The sequence below is a fragment of the Strongylocentrotus purpuratus genome, unplaced genomic scaffold, assembly GCF_000002235.5.
Source record: "Strongylocentrotus purpuratus isolate Spur 01 unplaced genomic scaffold, Spur_5.0 spur5_scaffold_6, whole genome shotgun sequence".
NCBI classification, from domain to species: Eukaryota; Metazoa; Echinodermata; class Echinoidea; order Camarodonta; family Strongylocentrotidae; genus Strongylocentrotus; species Strongylocentrotus purpuratus.
The window spans coordinates 12,601,369-12,621,416 of record NW_022145612.1 but is presented as its reverse complement, the minus strand read 5'-3'; the positions used below and the strand labels follow the sequence as shown (position 1 = coordinate 12,621,416).

Below are 20,048 nucleotides of genomic sequence, written 5' to 3'. Positions count from 1 at the left end.
ACTAATCAGGTGGTCTGTCTTTATTTCTCATGATCATGCTCATCTTCAATTCAATTAACCAATAAAATGATGTCAATGTAAAATGATGTATTAAGATATGAATTGATGAATGAAGTACTGATGAACTGATGAACTGATAAATCAAACTGATGTGAAATGAACTGAATTGATGAGCTGTACGGATGAACTGAACTAAACTGATGAGCTGAACTGATGAACGAAATATTGAGAAATTATCATGATGATGCATAATTAAGTAATATTGACTGCCTTCCGGGCAATACGACGTATATCGCCCGAACCAAAGGTGAGGATGATATATGGCAAGTCGTATTGCCCTGAATTAGGCAGTCAATATTACTATAATTAAGCACATCAGACATCTAGAGCATACAAGAAACTCTTATTATCTTATACTCTTAAATTATGTAGCCTACACTGCACAGGATTTCCTAGCATTAGAAGTTGCAAAAACATCGTCAAACAAGCACTGTGCATCCAGTGCTTGACCAATTTTCGATACACTGCAAACAGTGTGCCTAGGGTGTGATTGTTACGTCATAATAGAGTTCGCGCATGGTGCGCATTTTGTTATACGCGTAATATACATTGTCATTGTCACCAGCAGCTGGTGCGCGATGAAATTTACAACTGAAAAGAATGAAAATGAGGTGAAAAGCAAGAGATACAGGAGAGAGAGAGAGAGAAGAGAGAAATGAGACAGAAATGAGAGACGGAGAGAAAAAGAGAATACACCAGTTTACAGTTGTATCAGTGCGCATGCGCAGACAGTTGACCTCGGGTCATTGGCCCCAAAATTGGGGCCAATAACCTCTGACCTCTGGTATTTATGCGTAAATTAAAATTGCGCCCATGCAAATGATGATGTGCGCGCACAACGCAGCGCGCAGGCAGTGATGTCATCATTATTTGCATGGGCGCAATCTTAATTTACGCATAAATACATGACTCCTAGGTCATTAGCTTTGTTTAAAATGGCGCACACATTCAGAGGTTCACAGAAAAATGGATAAAAGAAAATAGCGAGAGAAAAATGACGAAATAAAGTGGAAGGTAAAGAGCGAACGGAATTAAAGGTAAAGACCAGTATTGGCAACGCCCCAATTTCAAAAAATGAAATAGAAGCTCTCATTACCAATCATGTGAAAGAATATGTTTTGACTAATACATGATGATAAAAAAATTGCCGGGAAACCGCCTACTAATTCATATATTTGGTAAACTTATTTCTCTCATGGTCTGGTGAGAGAGATAGGGTAGTCCCATATACATCTTTCTGTGTATAGTGCTTGTAACTTTACGAAGAATGGGCCAAATTTCTTATCATTTTGATGATTCCAGAACCTTGCAGATGCTAGATGCTAGATGATCAACCTTTTCTGATCGATTCCACAACGTTTCTTTCACAATGCAATCGCATGACCATTACTGGTCTTTACCTTTAAAGGAAAGTCCACCCCAAAATAAGTTTGTTTCGATAGAGGCAGAATAATAAGAAAATCAGGTGAGTGAAAGTTTGAGCAAATTCTGAATGAAAATAAGAAAGTTATGAATTATTGAAGTTGTGATCAATCAAATACAAATTGGCAACTCTATGACGTATGATGCGAGCTCAACTTCCATTTGCTCAGTACTAAAAAAATCTAAAATTTTCATTTTCCCTCAAGAAAAATTTCAACCATACATGCACCCTAAATATAATAATTGCAAATATGTTTCTATACTCCCCCTGCAAGGAACAAATATATATTCCGTCATCAATAACGAAGAAAACATGATTTTATGGAATATTATGCACAAAGCAAATGAAGGAGAGCTCGTATAATAAGTCACAGAGTTGCCAATTTGTATTTGATTGATCACAACTTCAATAATTCATAACTTTCTTATTTTCATTCAGAATTTGCTCAAACTTTCACTCACCTGATTTTCTTACTATTCTGCCTCTATCGAAACAAACTTATTTTTGGGGTGGACTTTCCCTTTAAGTGAAATAAAGGGTGAACAAATAGAAGAAAACCTTTAGGAATTAAATTAAGAAGTTTGGTTTGTTCGTGTATCAAGAAAAAGGAGCAAGATGAAAGAAAATTGAAAAGAATAAAATAGAAAGAATACAACTTTATCACGGTCATAAAGATAAAGGAACAAGAGTAAAAGGGTTTTAATTTGTATAATGGAGACAGAGAGTTAACATTAGGACTCATTAATTCAACTCCTTTTTAATTTTCAAAGCTAATCTCAATATCGATTCGCACAACTCTCATTCTCTTAAAAAGTTCAAGTAAAGAAAGTCTACTATCACACACCATCATTCACATTTCCTTCTCTACAACAGACCATTTAAATAGTTTCCAATTCCAAACATTCATTCAAAGCTTTCAACACCACACACTACATCATCATGGAAAAAACAATATATCTTTCTGTATCAAATTCTATAAAAGAAGAAAGAAATGGAAACAATTTTAAAAAGAATGAAGTACTTGTGTACATTTAATTAATACACCCAGCAATCAGTACTTTTTTATTTCAGTTCAAATAAAGTGTTTTTTTTATGTCCATAGTCGGTTGTCGTAGGCTAGCAAAGTTGGAAGAACGAAGGAAGTGTCGTGCTGCAAAGGCTGCTCAGATCAGGCGATGTTTCCCGGTACCATGTTTCCCCCGATGTATAGTGATAAACTTCCGCCAGGAGAGCTCATGCTGAGATCGGAAGAACGTGATTGTCGGCGTCCTGTCGATGTCCGTGGGGTTCATACTGGGATCCGATGGTCACCGGGCCGGAGCTCGATCCTCCTTGTTTGTCTTTATATTTTGGGCAGTATTTGACTGTGTGTGCCCGGTTGCCGTTGGTCCCGCAGAGTGGACAAGTATACGCTCGTTGTATCGGGCAGGTTGTGATGCCTTCCTTCGATTTCAGTTTGTGGCTGGCATACACCATCTCACTCTCTCCGTTGTTTTTACAAAAAACGCACCAGCTCGACTCGGCTCGCCTTCCTCCCCTCATCACCTTGGAGAGCTCGGTGATCTTAGCGATGTTCAGCGGCAACTGTAAAGGCATGAACCCGGTCGAAGCAGTCGATGTCTGGCTCGTCGAGACAGGCAGACCCGAGACCATGTTGTTGATGCTCAGGTCACTGATGGACGAAACCGATTGCGACATCACTGGGACGTTGACGCCGTTGGAATCGAAGTCGTCGTTGTGGTCGAACGGTGTCGAGATAAACTCATCATTTACTCTGCAATTGGACAACAGTCCACTAAATCCGAAATAATCGTTGAAAGGGTCGTACATGGTGACTAAAAATGCGTGGAAACTCGAGACAGTAAATATTGTAAAATGCGATGTACGTCCAAGAGCTTGTCTTCAATGATCTAAATTTATGGGAAATGTAGTCCGTTTTTATTGATTCTCAAATAAAAACAACAATAACTTCTTTTTACGCGATTTACGCGCATTATGTAAATAACACAGTGAATCCCAAATTTATGCTATGAAATATTTGTTTGTTTAATTTATGCTCTTATTACAAAGGAGAGCTTGAAATATTTATCTTATGCCTTGTATAAAGTTTAAAATAAACGCCTTGTATAAAGTTTAAAATAAACGCATTGTAATGTTTCCATTACTAAAGCAGTGTAACTTTTGGAATAAATAAGCATTTAATATTGAATTAATAAAGATTTTGAACTTGATAAGGTCCGGTTGCAATGTGTACGCGCATCTCTGTGCATGATCGCGGCGCGTTGCTTACAGCACGCACATATAGATTTCGGATTCGAGGCCGATTCGGAAGAGTCGCCCAACAAATTGGTCCAAACTTAACACTGAACTTTAAATACCATTTACTAATTCCCTAAACTCTCTTTCATAAACAAACAGGTATACTTCTTTAGTTAAAGATAAACTTTAGTACTGGTAATGCGATTGCATTGTGAAAGAAAAGGTGTGGAATGGATCAGAAAAGTTGATCATATAGCATGTAAGTAATGGTGTGTAATGCAAGGTTCTGGAGTCATCAAAATCATCATAAATTTGGCAGAGTCTTGGTAAAGTAACGATCACTTACACAGAAAGATGTATATGGGACAACACATATGGTGTCGGGGCTAGTAGTACCCTGATTTCCTTATCTTTATATGCTTATTACTCAGCCAGTATACATTTTCTCCCAAAATTGTTTGGCACATGACATTTATTTGTAATCTTGAACATTCAGTGTAAGTTTCGTTAGATTCTATGAGAATTCATTTTCTTTTTTTACCAGAACTCAAGTTTATCTTTAATTTTAAAGTCCATTACCAATTTACAGTGTTATAACAATAAACAGGTTTTTATAAAACTATGATAGATAATAATATTTACTATATTGAAAAGGGGAGAAGGTATATAGACATGTAAACAATGATGATCATGATGATGATGATCTTCATAGTAATGGTGATGACGATGACGATAATGATAATGTTAGATGATGATAATGATGATGACGACGATGATGATGATCATGATGATGATGATGATAATAATGATAATGTTAGATGATGATATTAATGGTAATGTTAATGATGATGATGATAATGATGATGATGATGTTGATGATCATCATCATCAAGAGACCATGATGACATCAGATTGAACAAAATGAGAAAACATTTAGATAGCATGTAGTCTCAGCTACAACATACTCAAAAATCAAGAAAAATCAAGCATAAGTAACGGCGATATTGCTCGCAAAAGACATGAATGTAGAATCCAGATTTGAGATAAAGTCATCTCCCATAAGGATTACACGCAAAAAGTAATGGATCAAGTGATAATAGTGTAATAATAAAGTAAAAATAGCTGTTTATTACATTATTACCGATTCTATGTGTTTTAATATTCAAAGGAGATGGTACAGTGAAAGGTCAAAAAGAAAAAAAAGTGAAGGAAAAAATATTGTTGGAGACGCCCGGACTCGATCCTGGGACCTCGAGGTCGGAAGTCAAGTGCGTTACCGATATACCAAAACATTTCCCATAGAGATTACACGTAAACAGAAAATAGAATTCTCAAATCCCACTTTGTAAGTGAAATATGAGCATGATCCCGGCATCTGATCGAAAAATACACTTGTGATAGCTTATTGTCTCAGCTACAACATATTCAAAGCTCAGCGTAAACAAAGATAAAACGACGGAGATATTGCTCGCGAAAAACGAGAATGTAGAATCCAGTTTTGAGAAAAAGTCATGTCCCATAGAGAATACACGCAAAATGTGAAAAATTGACATGCCTCCTTTAAATGCAAAAAAAAAGCCATGATGCCTTTGTCAAAATGAAATATCGTGGCAACTGCATTTGTAGAGAATATTCTCAGCTAAAACATATAAAAATTTGGTCAATATTTACAGAGATACAATCAATTTTCCAAAAATCTGCTAACGTCATAATATGCAAATTGAAATTTTGAGTTCGGAGGCCATTATGATGACGCCATGAGTTAATTTTGGGTCAAATGAGACATGAAATCATATCTCCGACTCATGATCTATCTAAATATGAAAAAAATTGGGGGTATCTATCCATTCTAAAGAGTTAAAATGAATTTTTTATAGGCTTGTTTTTGCACATGTAATGTGGATAGGGATAGCGCAGATCCGCGCGTGCTGTTAACTTTGACTGACGCTCATTGCGTTATCACTGGTCAAAAAAAGGTGAACAAGGTATCAAAATGCTTGGAAAAATGTGGTTGATGTGATAGAGAAAATTTGGCGTTACTATGTTGTAAAATGTCAGTACGCGCGATTACGCGCGGAAACGCGCAAAAAATTGCTCTCGCGCAAATTTAGAAAATGCTTACAATGGCCTGAAACGTGTGCAAAAAAAATTGAAACAAATTTGAGCAATTTAAAATTTTGATGCGCGCGTACGTGCGCGTCGAGGTGTGCGCGCGGAATGTGTTGACATTTTTAGTTGACCTTTGACCTGAAGTTGATGTATACCAAATATGGTTTATTTTTGATGACTCGTTATTGAGATATGATAATAACCTGATTTTTACAAAATGGCGCCTGGATGACGTCACGAAGACCTAATGACCTTGAAAAAGTTGATTAGACTTGAAATCATAGGGCCTGATGACTGACAGAAATCCGAAGGAAATTGACCTTGTCGATTTCGAGTAAACGTGTGCACAAAAAAGTGTAAGGAAGAAATAAAAACTAGAATTTAATTCGTCACGAGGACGAATAAGGTGGTCTGTCTTCAAGTCTTATGATAGATTATAATATTTACTATAAGGAATGCAGTGAATAAAAGAGGAACTATGAAACGTCAAGGGTGATTGATCTGGATACATGTCTTATAGAGAAAAACGAGTTCCAAAAACAATATTCACAAAATGTTTTTTATCAGCATCTGTATTGAAATTTAAGCTGTGATTGTCCGTATGTGCGTCATAAACACGGCTTAGACGTGCATGTGTGTGATGGAGCCTGGTAGGAGATTAGAGTTGGTCCGTTTCATATCATGAAAGGTTTTTCTTTTTAAGCTAGGAGGATGTATTCTTCAAGTCAGGGCGAAAGGCTGTGCGTTCTTGTGCGTTATTTTGTTTGTGTGTGTGTATGGGTGTGCTGCAATGACAACATTGCTTTCATAACGAAATGCTCTCAATCGTTTCCATCTATATTTTCCATGAAATATATAAGGCATAGGTGTAGGAAAAAACCCAGACATATCAGGAAATACATCCTTAGGTAAAATACAATCTGATCAAAAGGAACACAATTTCCTCAGAGTAACTCATTGAGTTACAAGATGACCCCAAAAGAAATACTTTCTATCGGTTCAACCATGGACCTACTACAAATGGACACTGAACGGTACCATAATACATTCATGCACCTGACTCTGTCAAAAGTATCATAATGACATTCCAAACATGCTTCCAGGCTTTGATCTCATCACGACCGCCGCGAGTCAGCCATCAAAAATAAAAAACTTTGCCTTGAAGAATCTACAAAATGCCTGTGCAAAAGAAACTGAATCTCTCGAAATCACGGAAATGCATGTGCAGTTGTGGTGTACATATGAATATTGACGTATATGAAGTTTTTAAAAGGAAATTAGAAGTGGTTTACAAGAAAAACCTGTAAATTTGGCTTTAACACAATGATTTTAAACTTCATTTTAAAACATATCCTCTCCATTTCCAAGGAATAGAAGGTAATAGGACAGTAAAGAATATGTATTTTTCAAAGTTTGGCAAGTCCAAATGTATGTCCACCAGTGTCCACTTCTTTAATAATCAATCTAATATCACACAAATTGTCATAATTTGGGGTTCACTGCTCCTCTAACTGGTCTTAAATCACGATACTTTTCCTGAAACTACACTATGGGCCCTGGTCCAGCAAAAAGAATCTGAAGAAATGTAAAAGGTTCTTTTGTCTGTGATGAAGCGTGATTACATAATCAACATTGTCGCGTCAAATGAATGTCCTCATCAAGATACACATTATCAGGTGGCGGTGGTCATGATGTGATCAAAGAAAGACTCTCATTATTAGTCCATCTCTAGTAGGGTCCATGGTTCAACCTTATTTTCATAGTCGGCGAAATCAGTGCTCAGTTAAAAAAAATTGACAAAGGCAGTACCCTGCTTTATTTGAAGATGGATTTCCAGAATTAAGAAATAGACAATTCCTCAACTAATCTGTAATTATTCTGCTAGTAATCTTCAACCATTCAGCGTATTCGCTAACTATTCTGTAATTATTCTTTAAATACTTGTCACGTTCTGGAGGGGGGGGGGGGGGGAGGGCGAATAATGCAATAATGTTTTTAAAGGAATTTTAAAGAATATTTGACAATTTTGGCGAATGCTTGATAATACTTATTCACAGCTTTCGCAGACATTGTGCCAGGCCACACTCCCACTTTGGAAATCTCACTGCCCGAAAATGAAAGATAACCTTAAACTTATTTCCTATTGCTTCACATGTTATCTGTTTACTTTGCAATCAGTGCAAGAATGTTTACAAACAATCGTAACAAAATAAATATCATATACAATGTTGGTCATAATGGTGGAATATTTATTTTTACCCCAGTTTAGGGAAGGATTTTAAAAAATTACTTATTTCTAATAAATCTAGATAATGGCATACATTCTCAGATGTTATTGAATATTAATTTGCGAGGTTCCCTAGCTGATTAGCATAGTAGCACACATATGATTTAGCAGTCACGCAAAACAAACACTCGCAAATTTATATTCAATAAAATCTGAGAATGTATGCCATTATCTAGATCAATTAGAAATAATTTTTTTTTAAATCCTTCCCTAAACTGGGGTAAAAATAATTATTCCACCATTATGACCAACAGTGTATATTATTTGTTTCTGCTATTGTGCGAAAAAATTGTATGATATTAATCAAAATAGGAACAGTGATATTTATATATGATAATAATTATTGTGACTTTTAACTTTGCTATTATCTACGACCTTAAACTACTAATGCTTTATAGTAAATAAAAGGCTGATAAAGTACAATTGGTCTTCACTGCGCGACATCACACATTTTTCATAAATAAGTTGTAGGCTATACGGATGTGAGTATGTGACAATGCTGTAAAAGAAAACAAATGATAATCAAACTGAATTTCCTTCCTGAAATTTAATCTAACGGGGAACTTCGAGGATCTGGTAAAAACAGTTCCCTGTTTCTAAAAGGAACTATAGAGGTGAAAAGGAACGCTGTTTTTAATTTGCCATACTCCTCTTCTACAAAATGTGCTTGAATAGCAATAGTCTAGAAACTCTAGGGCCCGAATTCACAAAGCAAGGTTTGAGCTCAGACCAAGGTTTGAGCTCAAACCTCCTTTTGTTTCGCCAAACCTCCTTTTGTTCTTTACAAACCAGGTTTGTAAAAAACGCGTAAAACGCGTCATATGACGTACGAAAACCAAGGTTTGTCGACAAACCTTCTTTGTGAATTCGGGCCTTGATGTTTACATGGCTTCCACAGTTCAATCCCATGAACGATAAGGAATGCAGTGAATAAAAGAGGAACTATGAAACTTCAAGGGTGATTGATCTGGATACATGTCTTATAGAGAAAACGAGTTCCAAAAGCATAGGTGTCGATCTGTAATTGATACCTATTGTTCAGGGGGATGATCTATTCATTCATCCCCCCTGAATAATAGGTATTACGTAAGGATCGACACCCATGTCCAAAAGCAATATTCACAAAGATGTTTTTATGAGCATCTGTATTGAAATTTATGCTATGATTGTCTGTATGTGCGTCATAAACACGGCTTAGTCGTGCATGTGTGTGTTGGAGCCTGGGAGGAGATTAGAGTTGGCCCGTTTCATATCAGGAAAAGTTTTTTTTTTAAGGCATCGTTTAACAATGTTAAATCTGCGATATTTACCAGGGGCGGATCTAGCTTTTTTTACAAGGGGGGGGGGGTTGGGGGGTTGACCAAATTTTACCCCCAAATCGCGCCGTTTTACTGTTTTACTCTTCTTTTTTTTTCACTTGGCCACCCAGGGGGGGGGGGGGGGGGGGGTAAACCGCCGAAACACCTCCTCCCCCTAGATCCGCCCTACGTGTTATCAGTGTCTGTGATATGTTGTAATATTGAAGCCCTAACAAACATTGCGATTCAAAATGATCATGAAGTTCCTCAAAAAAAAGTAAAAATCTTGACCGTGACCGGTTTTACCTTTCTCATTTTCCCTAAAATAATGTTATCAAAACCGTTAGGAAAACGCAAATTTTGGTTTCGATTTCCAATCATAAATATCTTCATAATCAGACAGGCGATCGGCTTGTAAATGTCATGGGGTTCCTGACTGACCTAAAGGTTTATAATTATGATTGCAGCATGAGCTAAATCCAGGATTTTGTTTCAGAATCTGAGACAAAGTTACCGGATCCCTTTAAGCTAAGAGGGTGTATTCTTTAAATGTGTGAGGGCGAAAAATCTCACAAGGCATACCGATTGAGGGGAGAGCACAGACTTTCTTCAACATTGAAAGCGATTGGGAAATGAAGTCGGCAGCATAGGAGATGTGAGCACATTTTTTTTTTTTGATCATCAAAAAAAAATTCAATTTGCACCCCCCCCCCCTTGAGCGCCAGGGGGGGGGGGGGCCCAACCCCCAAAAAAGGTAAAAATCACGTGATTTTACATGATTTTTTTCTCAAGGGGGGGGGGCCCGGGCCCCCCGGCCCCCCCCCCCCCCTGGATCCGCCACTGGTAAGGCATTATGTACCCTTTGCAATTTCATTTGATCTATACATGTTTATAATGACTCAGTTGTTTGTCATGGCGTTAAGTGTTAACGAAATATACATTTCAATAATTAAATTCGGTTCGGTTGAATTTTAATAATACTTCATATTTTCTGTCAATAAACTTAAAAGTCGAATATTCTCAAAATCTAGTATATAAACAGGGCGCAGTTTAGACGAAGAGTCTTTTAATTGTACGTGTCATGAATGGTTGCTTCCATTATTATGTGTGCGCACGTCATTACAGGCGTTGATATATGATTATGTCCCACCCCTCCCCCCCCCCCCATCCCCCCACCCCCACCCCCCCCCCCCCCCCCACTCAGTGTTATTTAGGGTGCGCATATGCGTGTTCCCTCCTTTTAAAGCTTATCTGCCATAGTTTACAGGAGGGATTAGACCGCCCTACAAGGTCACTGGACAGGTGGTTATCTCATCAACTCAGCTCTCAAATAACATAAGAAAAAGAGGATCATGGGGACCAATGGTCACCGATTAGGCATTGTTTGTTATATAGAGGGCGCAAGTAGCTACAAGTAGTGCAGTGGGCCTTTAAAAACACCCCCTAAGTCCGGTGTGTAAAGTCAATTTTGTGTATGTATTTGGCCTTCCAGCCTCCACTCTTTTAACACGCCTATGTAAAAGCTCAATTAGTAATAAAGGATGCAGAAATATTAGAAATGATTGCACCGACTATTATTGGTACTAGAGTACTAGACATTGTATTCGTCACGGAGGCGAATTATAGGTGATCTGCCACTTGAATTTAGACATAACACTTTTAGAAACTCAAGGGGAGATTTGATGTTTAAAAAAGATTCCACCCTCCACTCTTATAACACACCTATGTATATGACTGTACGCCTATGTAGAAGGGGGGGGGGTTATTAAACAAATTCCATCGTCGCAGTCTTACAACTGAATTGCCATTGGAATACAATAGTCTTGGAACTATGACATTATTTATATAAAAATATCATATTAAAACTCTTTATCTAAAATTCAATGAGTATGGAAAGAAAGAAGGGATGAATGAGGAATAGGAGCAAGGAGCAAGAATCAACAAAAGGTGAGGAAAGAATGAAAGAAAAAGAAAGGAAGGGTTAAAGTAAGAGGAGTATATCAAGAAAGATGAGGTGAAAAACATGTGTAATGAGCCTTCTATTAATTAGTTTTAAAATATACCGATCCTCATGAATTGTACAAACCGTATAAAACATGTATCAACAATAATTGAACTATACATTTGACAAGAAACATCAAGTATTATAGTATTGTAGTTATGACACTACTCCAGGGGGTTAAATTCAAACATAGTACAATTGTGAAATAAGTATGATCAACGATCATAGCAGTCGTGCTAAACGTACGGTAATTTAAAAGACAAAAGACTAGAGACTAGTAAATAGAAAAGACCCAGAATAGGAGGAAATAAGGATGAGATTAAGTGGAAAGATAATAATAAAGCGTTTCAATAGGAATTCAAAAACAAACATCCTGATCCTGCATATTATTTCTACTATCCATTTCTTTTGAGATTCATTTCATTGTAATAACTAGTTAAATTTGAGTGTAATCAATAATCGTAAGTCTTTCGTCAAATAACGATTAACACGGATGTTCGAGTAAGGTTCCATAGACAGCCTGCATTTTGTATGGAGGATTACGTAATGATTTCATCAACCGAATAGGCCTAGTAGATTTTCTGGTTACTCTGCATCCTGATTAACCCTTTACGGCCTAAATCATCGGGCGGCTGAGTAAATGGAGAAGCATTCATTGCTATAAAAACACCCGAAGCTAGCCCATTGACAGACTGGGCTACCTCGTAGTACAGCTTGACGGCAAGAACATACAGACAGAGATGGGATAACAAATTCATTTCGCTCAGTTTATAATTTCAAGTTCTGCAAGTTACTTACACAAAAGGAGTCCCTGTCATTAATAACGTAGAATACACATGGAGTTCTGAGATGAAATCAACCATATAAAATGCAATATTCCTAATAAATTGGCTTACTTGCCAGGTTAGGCGTAAGTAATAATAATAATAATAATAAAGTAAATATGGTTGTTTATTACATTATTTGCGATTCTACGTGTTTTAATATTCAAAGGAGATGGTACAGTGAAAGGTCAAAAAGAAAAAAAACTGAAAAAAAAATTGTTGGAGACGCCCGGACTCGAACCAGGGACCTAGATAAAGAAAAATCTAACAAAATCAATAGGTAATCTGTCATCGACAGACCACCCAATAAAGAATAAATAAAGAAAGAAAATTCTAACGAAATCAATAGGTGATCTGTCATCGACAGACCACCTAATAATGACAATAATATAGGTTTTCCCGGCCAATTTCGTAAAAGCAGCAATCAATTTCATGAACGTGCAAATTTTCCCCACTCGTTGCTGCCCTGTTTCATTTTTAAACTTGTTGCATTCAATTTCGTTTCGAGTCACCGAATTGTCTAAACATGCACATTCAAATTTAAGCTTGGTTCAATCAATTTGGAAATGCGTAACTTAAGGGTCATTCAATTTCGCCAATGTTGAGTGGGAGGTGAATTCTTTGGCGAATTGCGGTTTCATTTTCATCTATGGACAACCTCTTTCGGAATCGGGTCATTCTAATTAAAACTAGACCTCATAATCATAGTATGAGGCTCGATGTTCATTCGGATATTCAGTATTTCATGTTCATTTATTTATTCTTTTTCTCTATGATCTTTTCTGACATGATTTCAAATTATACTATCTTCTTATTTATCTGAGATATTTATATTGCATTTTATGTGTTCTCTTTCTTTCGACATTCTTTATTTTTGTTGAAACATCACTTTATTCATATCTTCATATTTTGTCATTATAAATGCCTTATGGGTTATATTTTAAATGGTTTGTTTTGATCAATCTTGATTGAGTAGGTGATTTTTCTATCGTTTCATTTAACATCTTTTTCTTTATTCATCATTGTATTTTGTTTCCATCATGTCCATGTCTATTAAACCTGAACTATTTCTGTCCAAGATCTTGTGCTTAGAAGAGAAGTCACAAATTGTGCACCTTCTCTGGGGACAGTTACCTGTGTAATGACAGAACGAATACGCATGTCATTCCTCCAAGTAAACTTTGCATAAAATTATTCAAACAGAAGTATATTAAGCGACAAACTAACATCAAATGAAAAGCAATGCACAAATGTCACAAATGTATGCCTAATCACGAAATTGAATGAACGAAGACATACCGACGTCTGTCCGGCGCGAATTTGAATGCTCTTTGCACGCTTTTCTAAATTGAATGCTCGTTTTGCACATCTCCGTGACAAGAGTATGAAATCGCATGCCACTAAATCAAATTGAATGACGCAATAATTATTAGCATTTTGAATGTTGATCCACATAGTCATTCAATTTCGCACGAACTTAAATGAACGTAACGTTAATTTTGGATGCTAAGTTTACGAAGTTGGGCGGGAAAACCTATAATAATAATGTGATTTATAATAATTATAGCAATAATGACTAGACATTGAATTCGTTACGGAGACGATTTGGGTGATCTGCCCCTTTGATCGAGACATAACACAAGTCATGTAATTATGTAAAAACGTAATGGGAGATTTGGCCTTCCAGCCTCCACTCTTTTAACACGCCTAAGTAAAAGCTCAATTAGTAATAAAGGATGCAGAAATATTAGAAATGATTGCACTGACTATTATTTGGTACTAGAGTACTAGACATTGTATTCGTCACGGAGGCGAATTATAGGTGATCTGCCGCTTGGATTTAGACATAACACTTTTAGAAACTCAATGGGAGATTTGATGTTTAAAAAAGATTCCACCCTCTACTCTTATAACACGCCTATGTATATGACTGTACGCCTATGTATATATAGAAGGGGGGGTTATTAAACAAATTCCATCATCACAGTCTTACAACTGAATTGCCATTGGAATACAATAGTCTTGGAACTATGACATTATTTATATAAAAATATCATATTAAAACTCTATATCTAAAATTCGATGAGTATGGAAAGAAAGAAGGGATGAATGAGGAATAGAAGCAAGGAGCAAGAATCAACAAAAGGTGAGGAAAGAATGAAAGAAAAAGAAAGGAAGGGTTAAAGTAAGAGGAGTATATCAAGAAAGATGAGGTGAAAAACATGTGTAATGAGCCTTCTATTAATTAGTTTTAAAATATACCGATCCTCATGAATTGTACAAACCGTATAAAACATGTATCAACAATAATTGAACTACATGTATACATTTGACAAGAAACATCTAGTATTATAGTATTGTAGTTATGACACTACTCCAGGGGGTTAATTTCAAACATAGTACAATTGTGAAATTAAGTATGATCAACGATCATAGCAGTCGTGCTAAACGTACGGTAATTTAAAAGACAAAAGACTAGAGACTAGTAAATAGAAAAGACCCAGAATAGGAGGAAATAAGGATGAGATTAAGTGGAAAGATAATAATAAAGCGTTTCAATAGGAATTCAAAAACAAACATCCTGATCCTGCATATTATTTCTACTATCCATTTCTTTTGAGATTCATTTCATTGTAATAACTAGTTAAATTTGAGTGTAATCAATAATCGTAAGTCTTTCGTCAAATAACGATTCACACGGATGTTCGAGTAAAGCTATGGTCACAAATCAGAACAGCGACCGACCGATCAGTAGCCTGCTCGGTCGCTGCTGGACTTAGGCATCGCCCAGCGATTAGGTCGGTGCCCGGGCGGCGACCGCCCAGGCACCGAGCGTATTTTGGGCGGTGAGTGAAAAGTGAGCAGGCGCCGCCCAAATTTTAACTCTGCGCTAAAACTTCAGCGGCGACCGAGCGATGCCCTAAAAACGAGCGGTGCCTGGGCGGCCGCCGCTCGGTGGCCGGGCAGCCGCCGGGCAGAATTGGTTAAAAACTCGCCGCTCGGCCGCCGAGCAGGCTACTTTAGGGGTTTGTGACCATAGCATAAGGTTCTATAAACAGCCTGCGTTTTGTATGGAGGATTACGTAATGATTTCATCAACCGAATAGGCCTAGTAGATTTTCTGGTTACTCTGCATCCTGATTAACCCTTTACGGCCTAAATCATCGGGCGGCTGAGTAAATGGAGAAGCATTCATTGCTATAAAAACATCCGAAGCTAGCCCATTGACAGACTGGGCTACCTCGTAGTACAGCTTGACGGCAAGAACATACAGACAGAGATGGGATAACAAATTCATTTCGCTCAGTTTATAATTTCAAGTTCTGCAAGTTACTTATTAAAGGAGTCCCTGTCATTAATAACGTAGAATACACATGGAGTTCTGAGATGAAATCATCCATATAAAATGCAATATTCCTAATAAATTGGCCTACTTGCCAGGTTAGGCGTAAGTAATAATAATAATAATAATAATAAAGTAAATATGGTTGTTTATTACATTATTTGCGATTCTACGTGTTTTAATATTCAAAGGAGATGGTACAGTGAAAGGTCAAAAAGAAAAAAAAGTGAAAAAAAAAATTGTTGGAGACGCCCGGACTCGAACCAGGGACCTAAATAAAGAAAATTCTAACAAAATCAATAGGTAATCTGTCATCGACAGACCACCCAATAAAGAATATAGAAAGAACATTCTAACGAAATCAATAGGTGATCTGTCATCGACAGACCACCTAATAATGACAATAATATAGGTTTTCCCGGCCAATTTCGTAAAAGCAGCAATCAATTTCATTAACGTGCATTCACGTTCGTGCAAATTTTCCCCACTCGTTGCTGCCCTGTTTCATTTTTAAACGTGTTGCATTCAATTTCGTTTCGAGTCACCGAATTGTCTAAACATGCACATTCAAATTTAAGCTTGGTTCAATAAATTTGGAAATGCGTAACTTAAAGGTATTACAAAGTTTTGGTATGGGGTATTGAATTTGGTTCAAATTAACATACTGGAAGCATATGCGTTCTTACAATATTCATTGATCGTCGTCGCGGTTGAAATCGAGTCTAAAGTTATGAAATTATAAATAATAAACCCTTTATATTGTATAGCTCCCTCTCAAGGTCAAGATACCAATTTAGCTATGAAACAATGTTTCTTGACTAAAATCGACCGATTAGCTATTCCCGTTTGGAAATTATATATCACAACTACATATTCTGAGATTTTCATGGTCGCAGCTACCATTGTACGGCCGTAGGCGCTATTTGAAATTTATCAAAATTTACCGGGAGCACCGGTAAATTTTTATATTCAATTTTTCTCGAAAACAGAAGTGTTTTAGGGGTTAATTTTTTTAGTGCTTAAAATACATCCACAGGGGCATCCAAATATATCAAAATTGTAAAGATTCACTATCCACCCAATTTTGAAAATTTCCCAAAACTTTGTATTACCTTTAAAGATGAAGTTGAGTTCTGGTCATGCGATTGTATTGTGAAAGAAACGGTGTGGAGCCGACCAGAAAAGGTTGATCATCTAGCATATAAGAATTTGTGTGTATTGCAAGGTTCTGGAATCATCAAAATGATAAGAAATGTGGCCAAGTCTTGGTAAAGTTACAAACACTTGCACAGAAAGATGTATATGGGACTACACGAACACGTGGCGTAAAAAGCCGGCCCCCGATTTTTACGATGTTACATGCATATTTAGAATATGAAGGCATTTGAAGAGCCATGCTTTTCAGGGAACATGTCTTAACTGATGTTCTTCCACACTTGCATAATAAGAATGAGTAATGCTCACAAATTATTTTTCACCTCTTCCCAGAACTCAACCTTCTCTTTAGTTTAAGGGTCATTCAATTTCGTCAATGTTGAGTGGGAGGTGAATTCTTTGGCGAATTGCGGTTTCATTTTCATCTATGGGCAACCTCTTTCGCAATCGGGTCATTCAAATTAAAACTAGACCTCATAATCTTAGTATGAGGCTCGATGTTCATTCGGATATTCAGTATTTCATGTTCATTTATTTATTCTTTTTCTCTATGATCTTTTCTGACATGATTTCAAATTATACTATCTTCTTATTTATCTGAGATATTTATATTGCATTTTATGTGTTCTCTTTCTTTCGACATTCTTTATTTTTGTTGAAACATCACTTTATTCATATCTTCATATTTTGTCATTATAAATGCCTTATGGGTTATATTTTAAATGGTTTGTTTTGATCAATCTTGATTGAGTAGGTGATTTTTCTATCGTTTCATTTAACATCTTTTTCTTTATTCATCATTGTATTTTGTTTCCATCATGTCCATGTCTATTAAACCTGAACTATTTCTGTCCAAGATCTTGTGCTTAGAAGAGAAGTCACAAATTGTGCACCTTCTCTGGGGACAGTTACCTGTGTAATGACAGAACGAATACGCATGTCATTCTTCCAAGTAAACTTTGCATAAAATTATTCAAACAGAAGTATATTAAGTGACAAATTAACATCAAATGAAAAGCAATGCACAAAATAATGTCACAAATGTATGCCTAATCACGAAATTGAATGAACGAAGACATACCGACGTTTGTCCGGCGCGAATTTGAATGCTCTTTGCACGCTTTTCTAAATTGAATGCTCGTTTTGCACATCTCCGTGACAAGAGTATGAAATCGCATGCCACTAAATCAAATTGAATGACGCAATTAGCCTTTTGAATGTTGATCCACATAGTCATTCAATTTCGCACGAAATTAAATGAACGTAACGTTAATTTGGATGCTAAGTTTACGAAGTTGGGCGGGAAAACCTATAATAGTAATGTGATTTATAATAATTATAATAATAATGACTAGACATTGAATTCGTTACGGAGACGATTTGGGTGATCTGCTCCTTTGATCGTAGCCTTTAAACAAGGTCACTAAAAAGAGACTAATCGCGAAAACCTCAGTGAACGCCAGTGCGAATTGTCCTCATGAATTGTATACAAACCGTATAAAACATGTATCAACAATAATTGAACTATACATTTGACAAGAAACATCAAGTATTATAGTATTGTAGTTATGACACTACTCCAGGGGGTTAAATTCAAACATAGTACAATTGTGAAATTAAAGAGAAGGTTGAGTTCTGGGAAGAGGTGAAAAATAATTTTTGAGCATTACTCATTCTTATTATGCAAGTGTGGAAGAACATCAGTTAAGACATGTTCCCTGAAAAGCATGGCTCTTCAAATGCCTTCATATTCTAAATATGCATGTAACATCGTAAAAATCGGGGGCCGGCTTTTTACGCCACGTGTTCGTGTAGTCCCATATACATCTTTCTGTGCAAGTGTTTGTAACTTTACCAAGACTTGGCCAAATTTCTTATCATTTTGATGATTCCAGAACCTTGCAATACACACAAATTCTTATATGCTAGATGATCATTTTCTGGTCGGTTCCACACCGTTTCTTTCACAATGCAATCGCATGACCAGAACTCAACTTCATCTTTAAGTATGATCCAACGATCATATCAGTCGTGCTAAACGTACGGTAATTTAAAAGACAAAAGACTAGAGACTAGTAAATAGAAAAGACCCAGAATAGGAGGAAATAAGGATGAGATTAAGTGGAAAGATAATAATAAAGCGTATCAATACGAATTCAAAAACAAACATCCTGATCCTGCATACTATTTCTACTATCCATTTCTTTTGAGATTCATTTCATTGTAATAACTAGTTAAATTTGAGTGTAATCAATAATCGTAAGTCTTTCGTCAAATAACGATTCACACGGATGTTCGAGTATAAGGTTCTATAGACAGCCTGCATTTTGTATGGAGGATTACGTAATGATTTCATCAACCGAATAGGCCTACTAGATTTTCTGGTTACTCTACATCCTAATTAACCCTTTACGACCTAAATCATCGGGCGGCTGAGTAAATGGAGAAGCATTCATTGCTATAAAAACACCCGAAGCTAGCCCATTGACAGACTGGGCTACCTCGTAGTACAGCTTGACGGCAAGAACATACAGACAGAGATGGGATAACAAATTCATTTCGCTCAGTTTATAATTTCAAGTTCTGCAAGTTACTTACACAAAAGGAGTCCTTGTCATTAATAACGTAGAATACACATGGAGTTCTGAGATGAAATCATCCATATAAAATGCAATATTCCTAATAAATTGGCCTACTTGCCAGGTTAGGCGTCTTCTTGCAGCGCCATCTTTAGTAATCAAGGATGTAGAAACAGTAGAAATGATTGTGCCGACTATTGTTGGGTACAGCCCTGTTACCATTAAATTAATGACAGGAGTATATTATAGGCGAACAAACAACAAAATAAAAAGTCGTTCATAAAGATAAAGTATTGATTTTTTTATCATACTGTACGAATATGTTGGATCGTACAGAGATGCGAGAAAAGCGATGTTGATGGTCGAGAATCGTGAGGAGAAAAATAATGTGCAGATGAGACTTGTCAGAGAGATGTACCAAACTTAACTTAACCTCCGAACTTGGTTGAGAGAGCCAGCAAATTGTTGACATTTTCTCGGCTATTTTGTTATCGAAATATAAATGTAAAAATCTAAAATGTAATAGAAATACAAGGAGGTGCTATATGGCTCAGTATGGTAGGAGTCTCGTATCTGGGAGGTCTTACCTCCTTGGTTATACAATAATATTTAACAAAAATTCTCCTTAAGCTTCTTTCTCTCTCATCTCCCTGCTCCCAATCTCTATGCATCATATTGACAGACAGCAAAAATAAGTATACTGTATACA

The 20,048-nt window shown here is 36.5% G+C and overlaps 2 protein-coding genes across 3 annotated transcripts in view; both read right to left on the bottom strand.

Moving 5' to 3' along the window:
- Positions 1–20,048, bottom strand: part of LOC100893245 (galactosylceramide sulfotransferase) — a 32,368-nt gene that overhangs the window by 11,606 nt on the left and 714 nt on the right. The gene's annotated exons all lie outside the window — the stretch shown is intronic.
- Positions 2,542–3,950, bottom strand: LOC754101 (nanos homolog 1 (Drosophila)). Its single transcript, XM_001177221.3, is given in 2 exon segments — positions 2,542–2,773; positions 2,776–3,950. Coding segments are annotated over 2 exon segments (660 nt in total). The 5' UTR covers positions 3,314–3,950; the 3' UTR covers positions 2,542–2,651.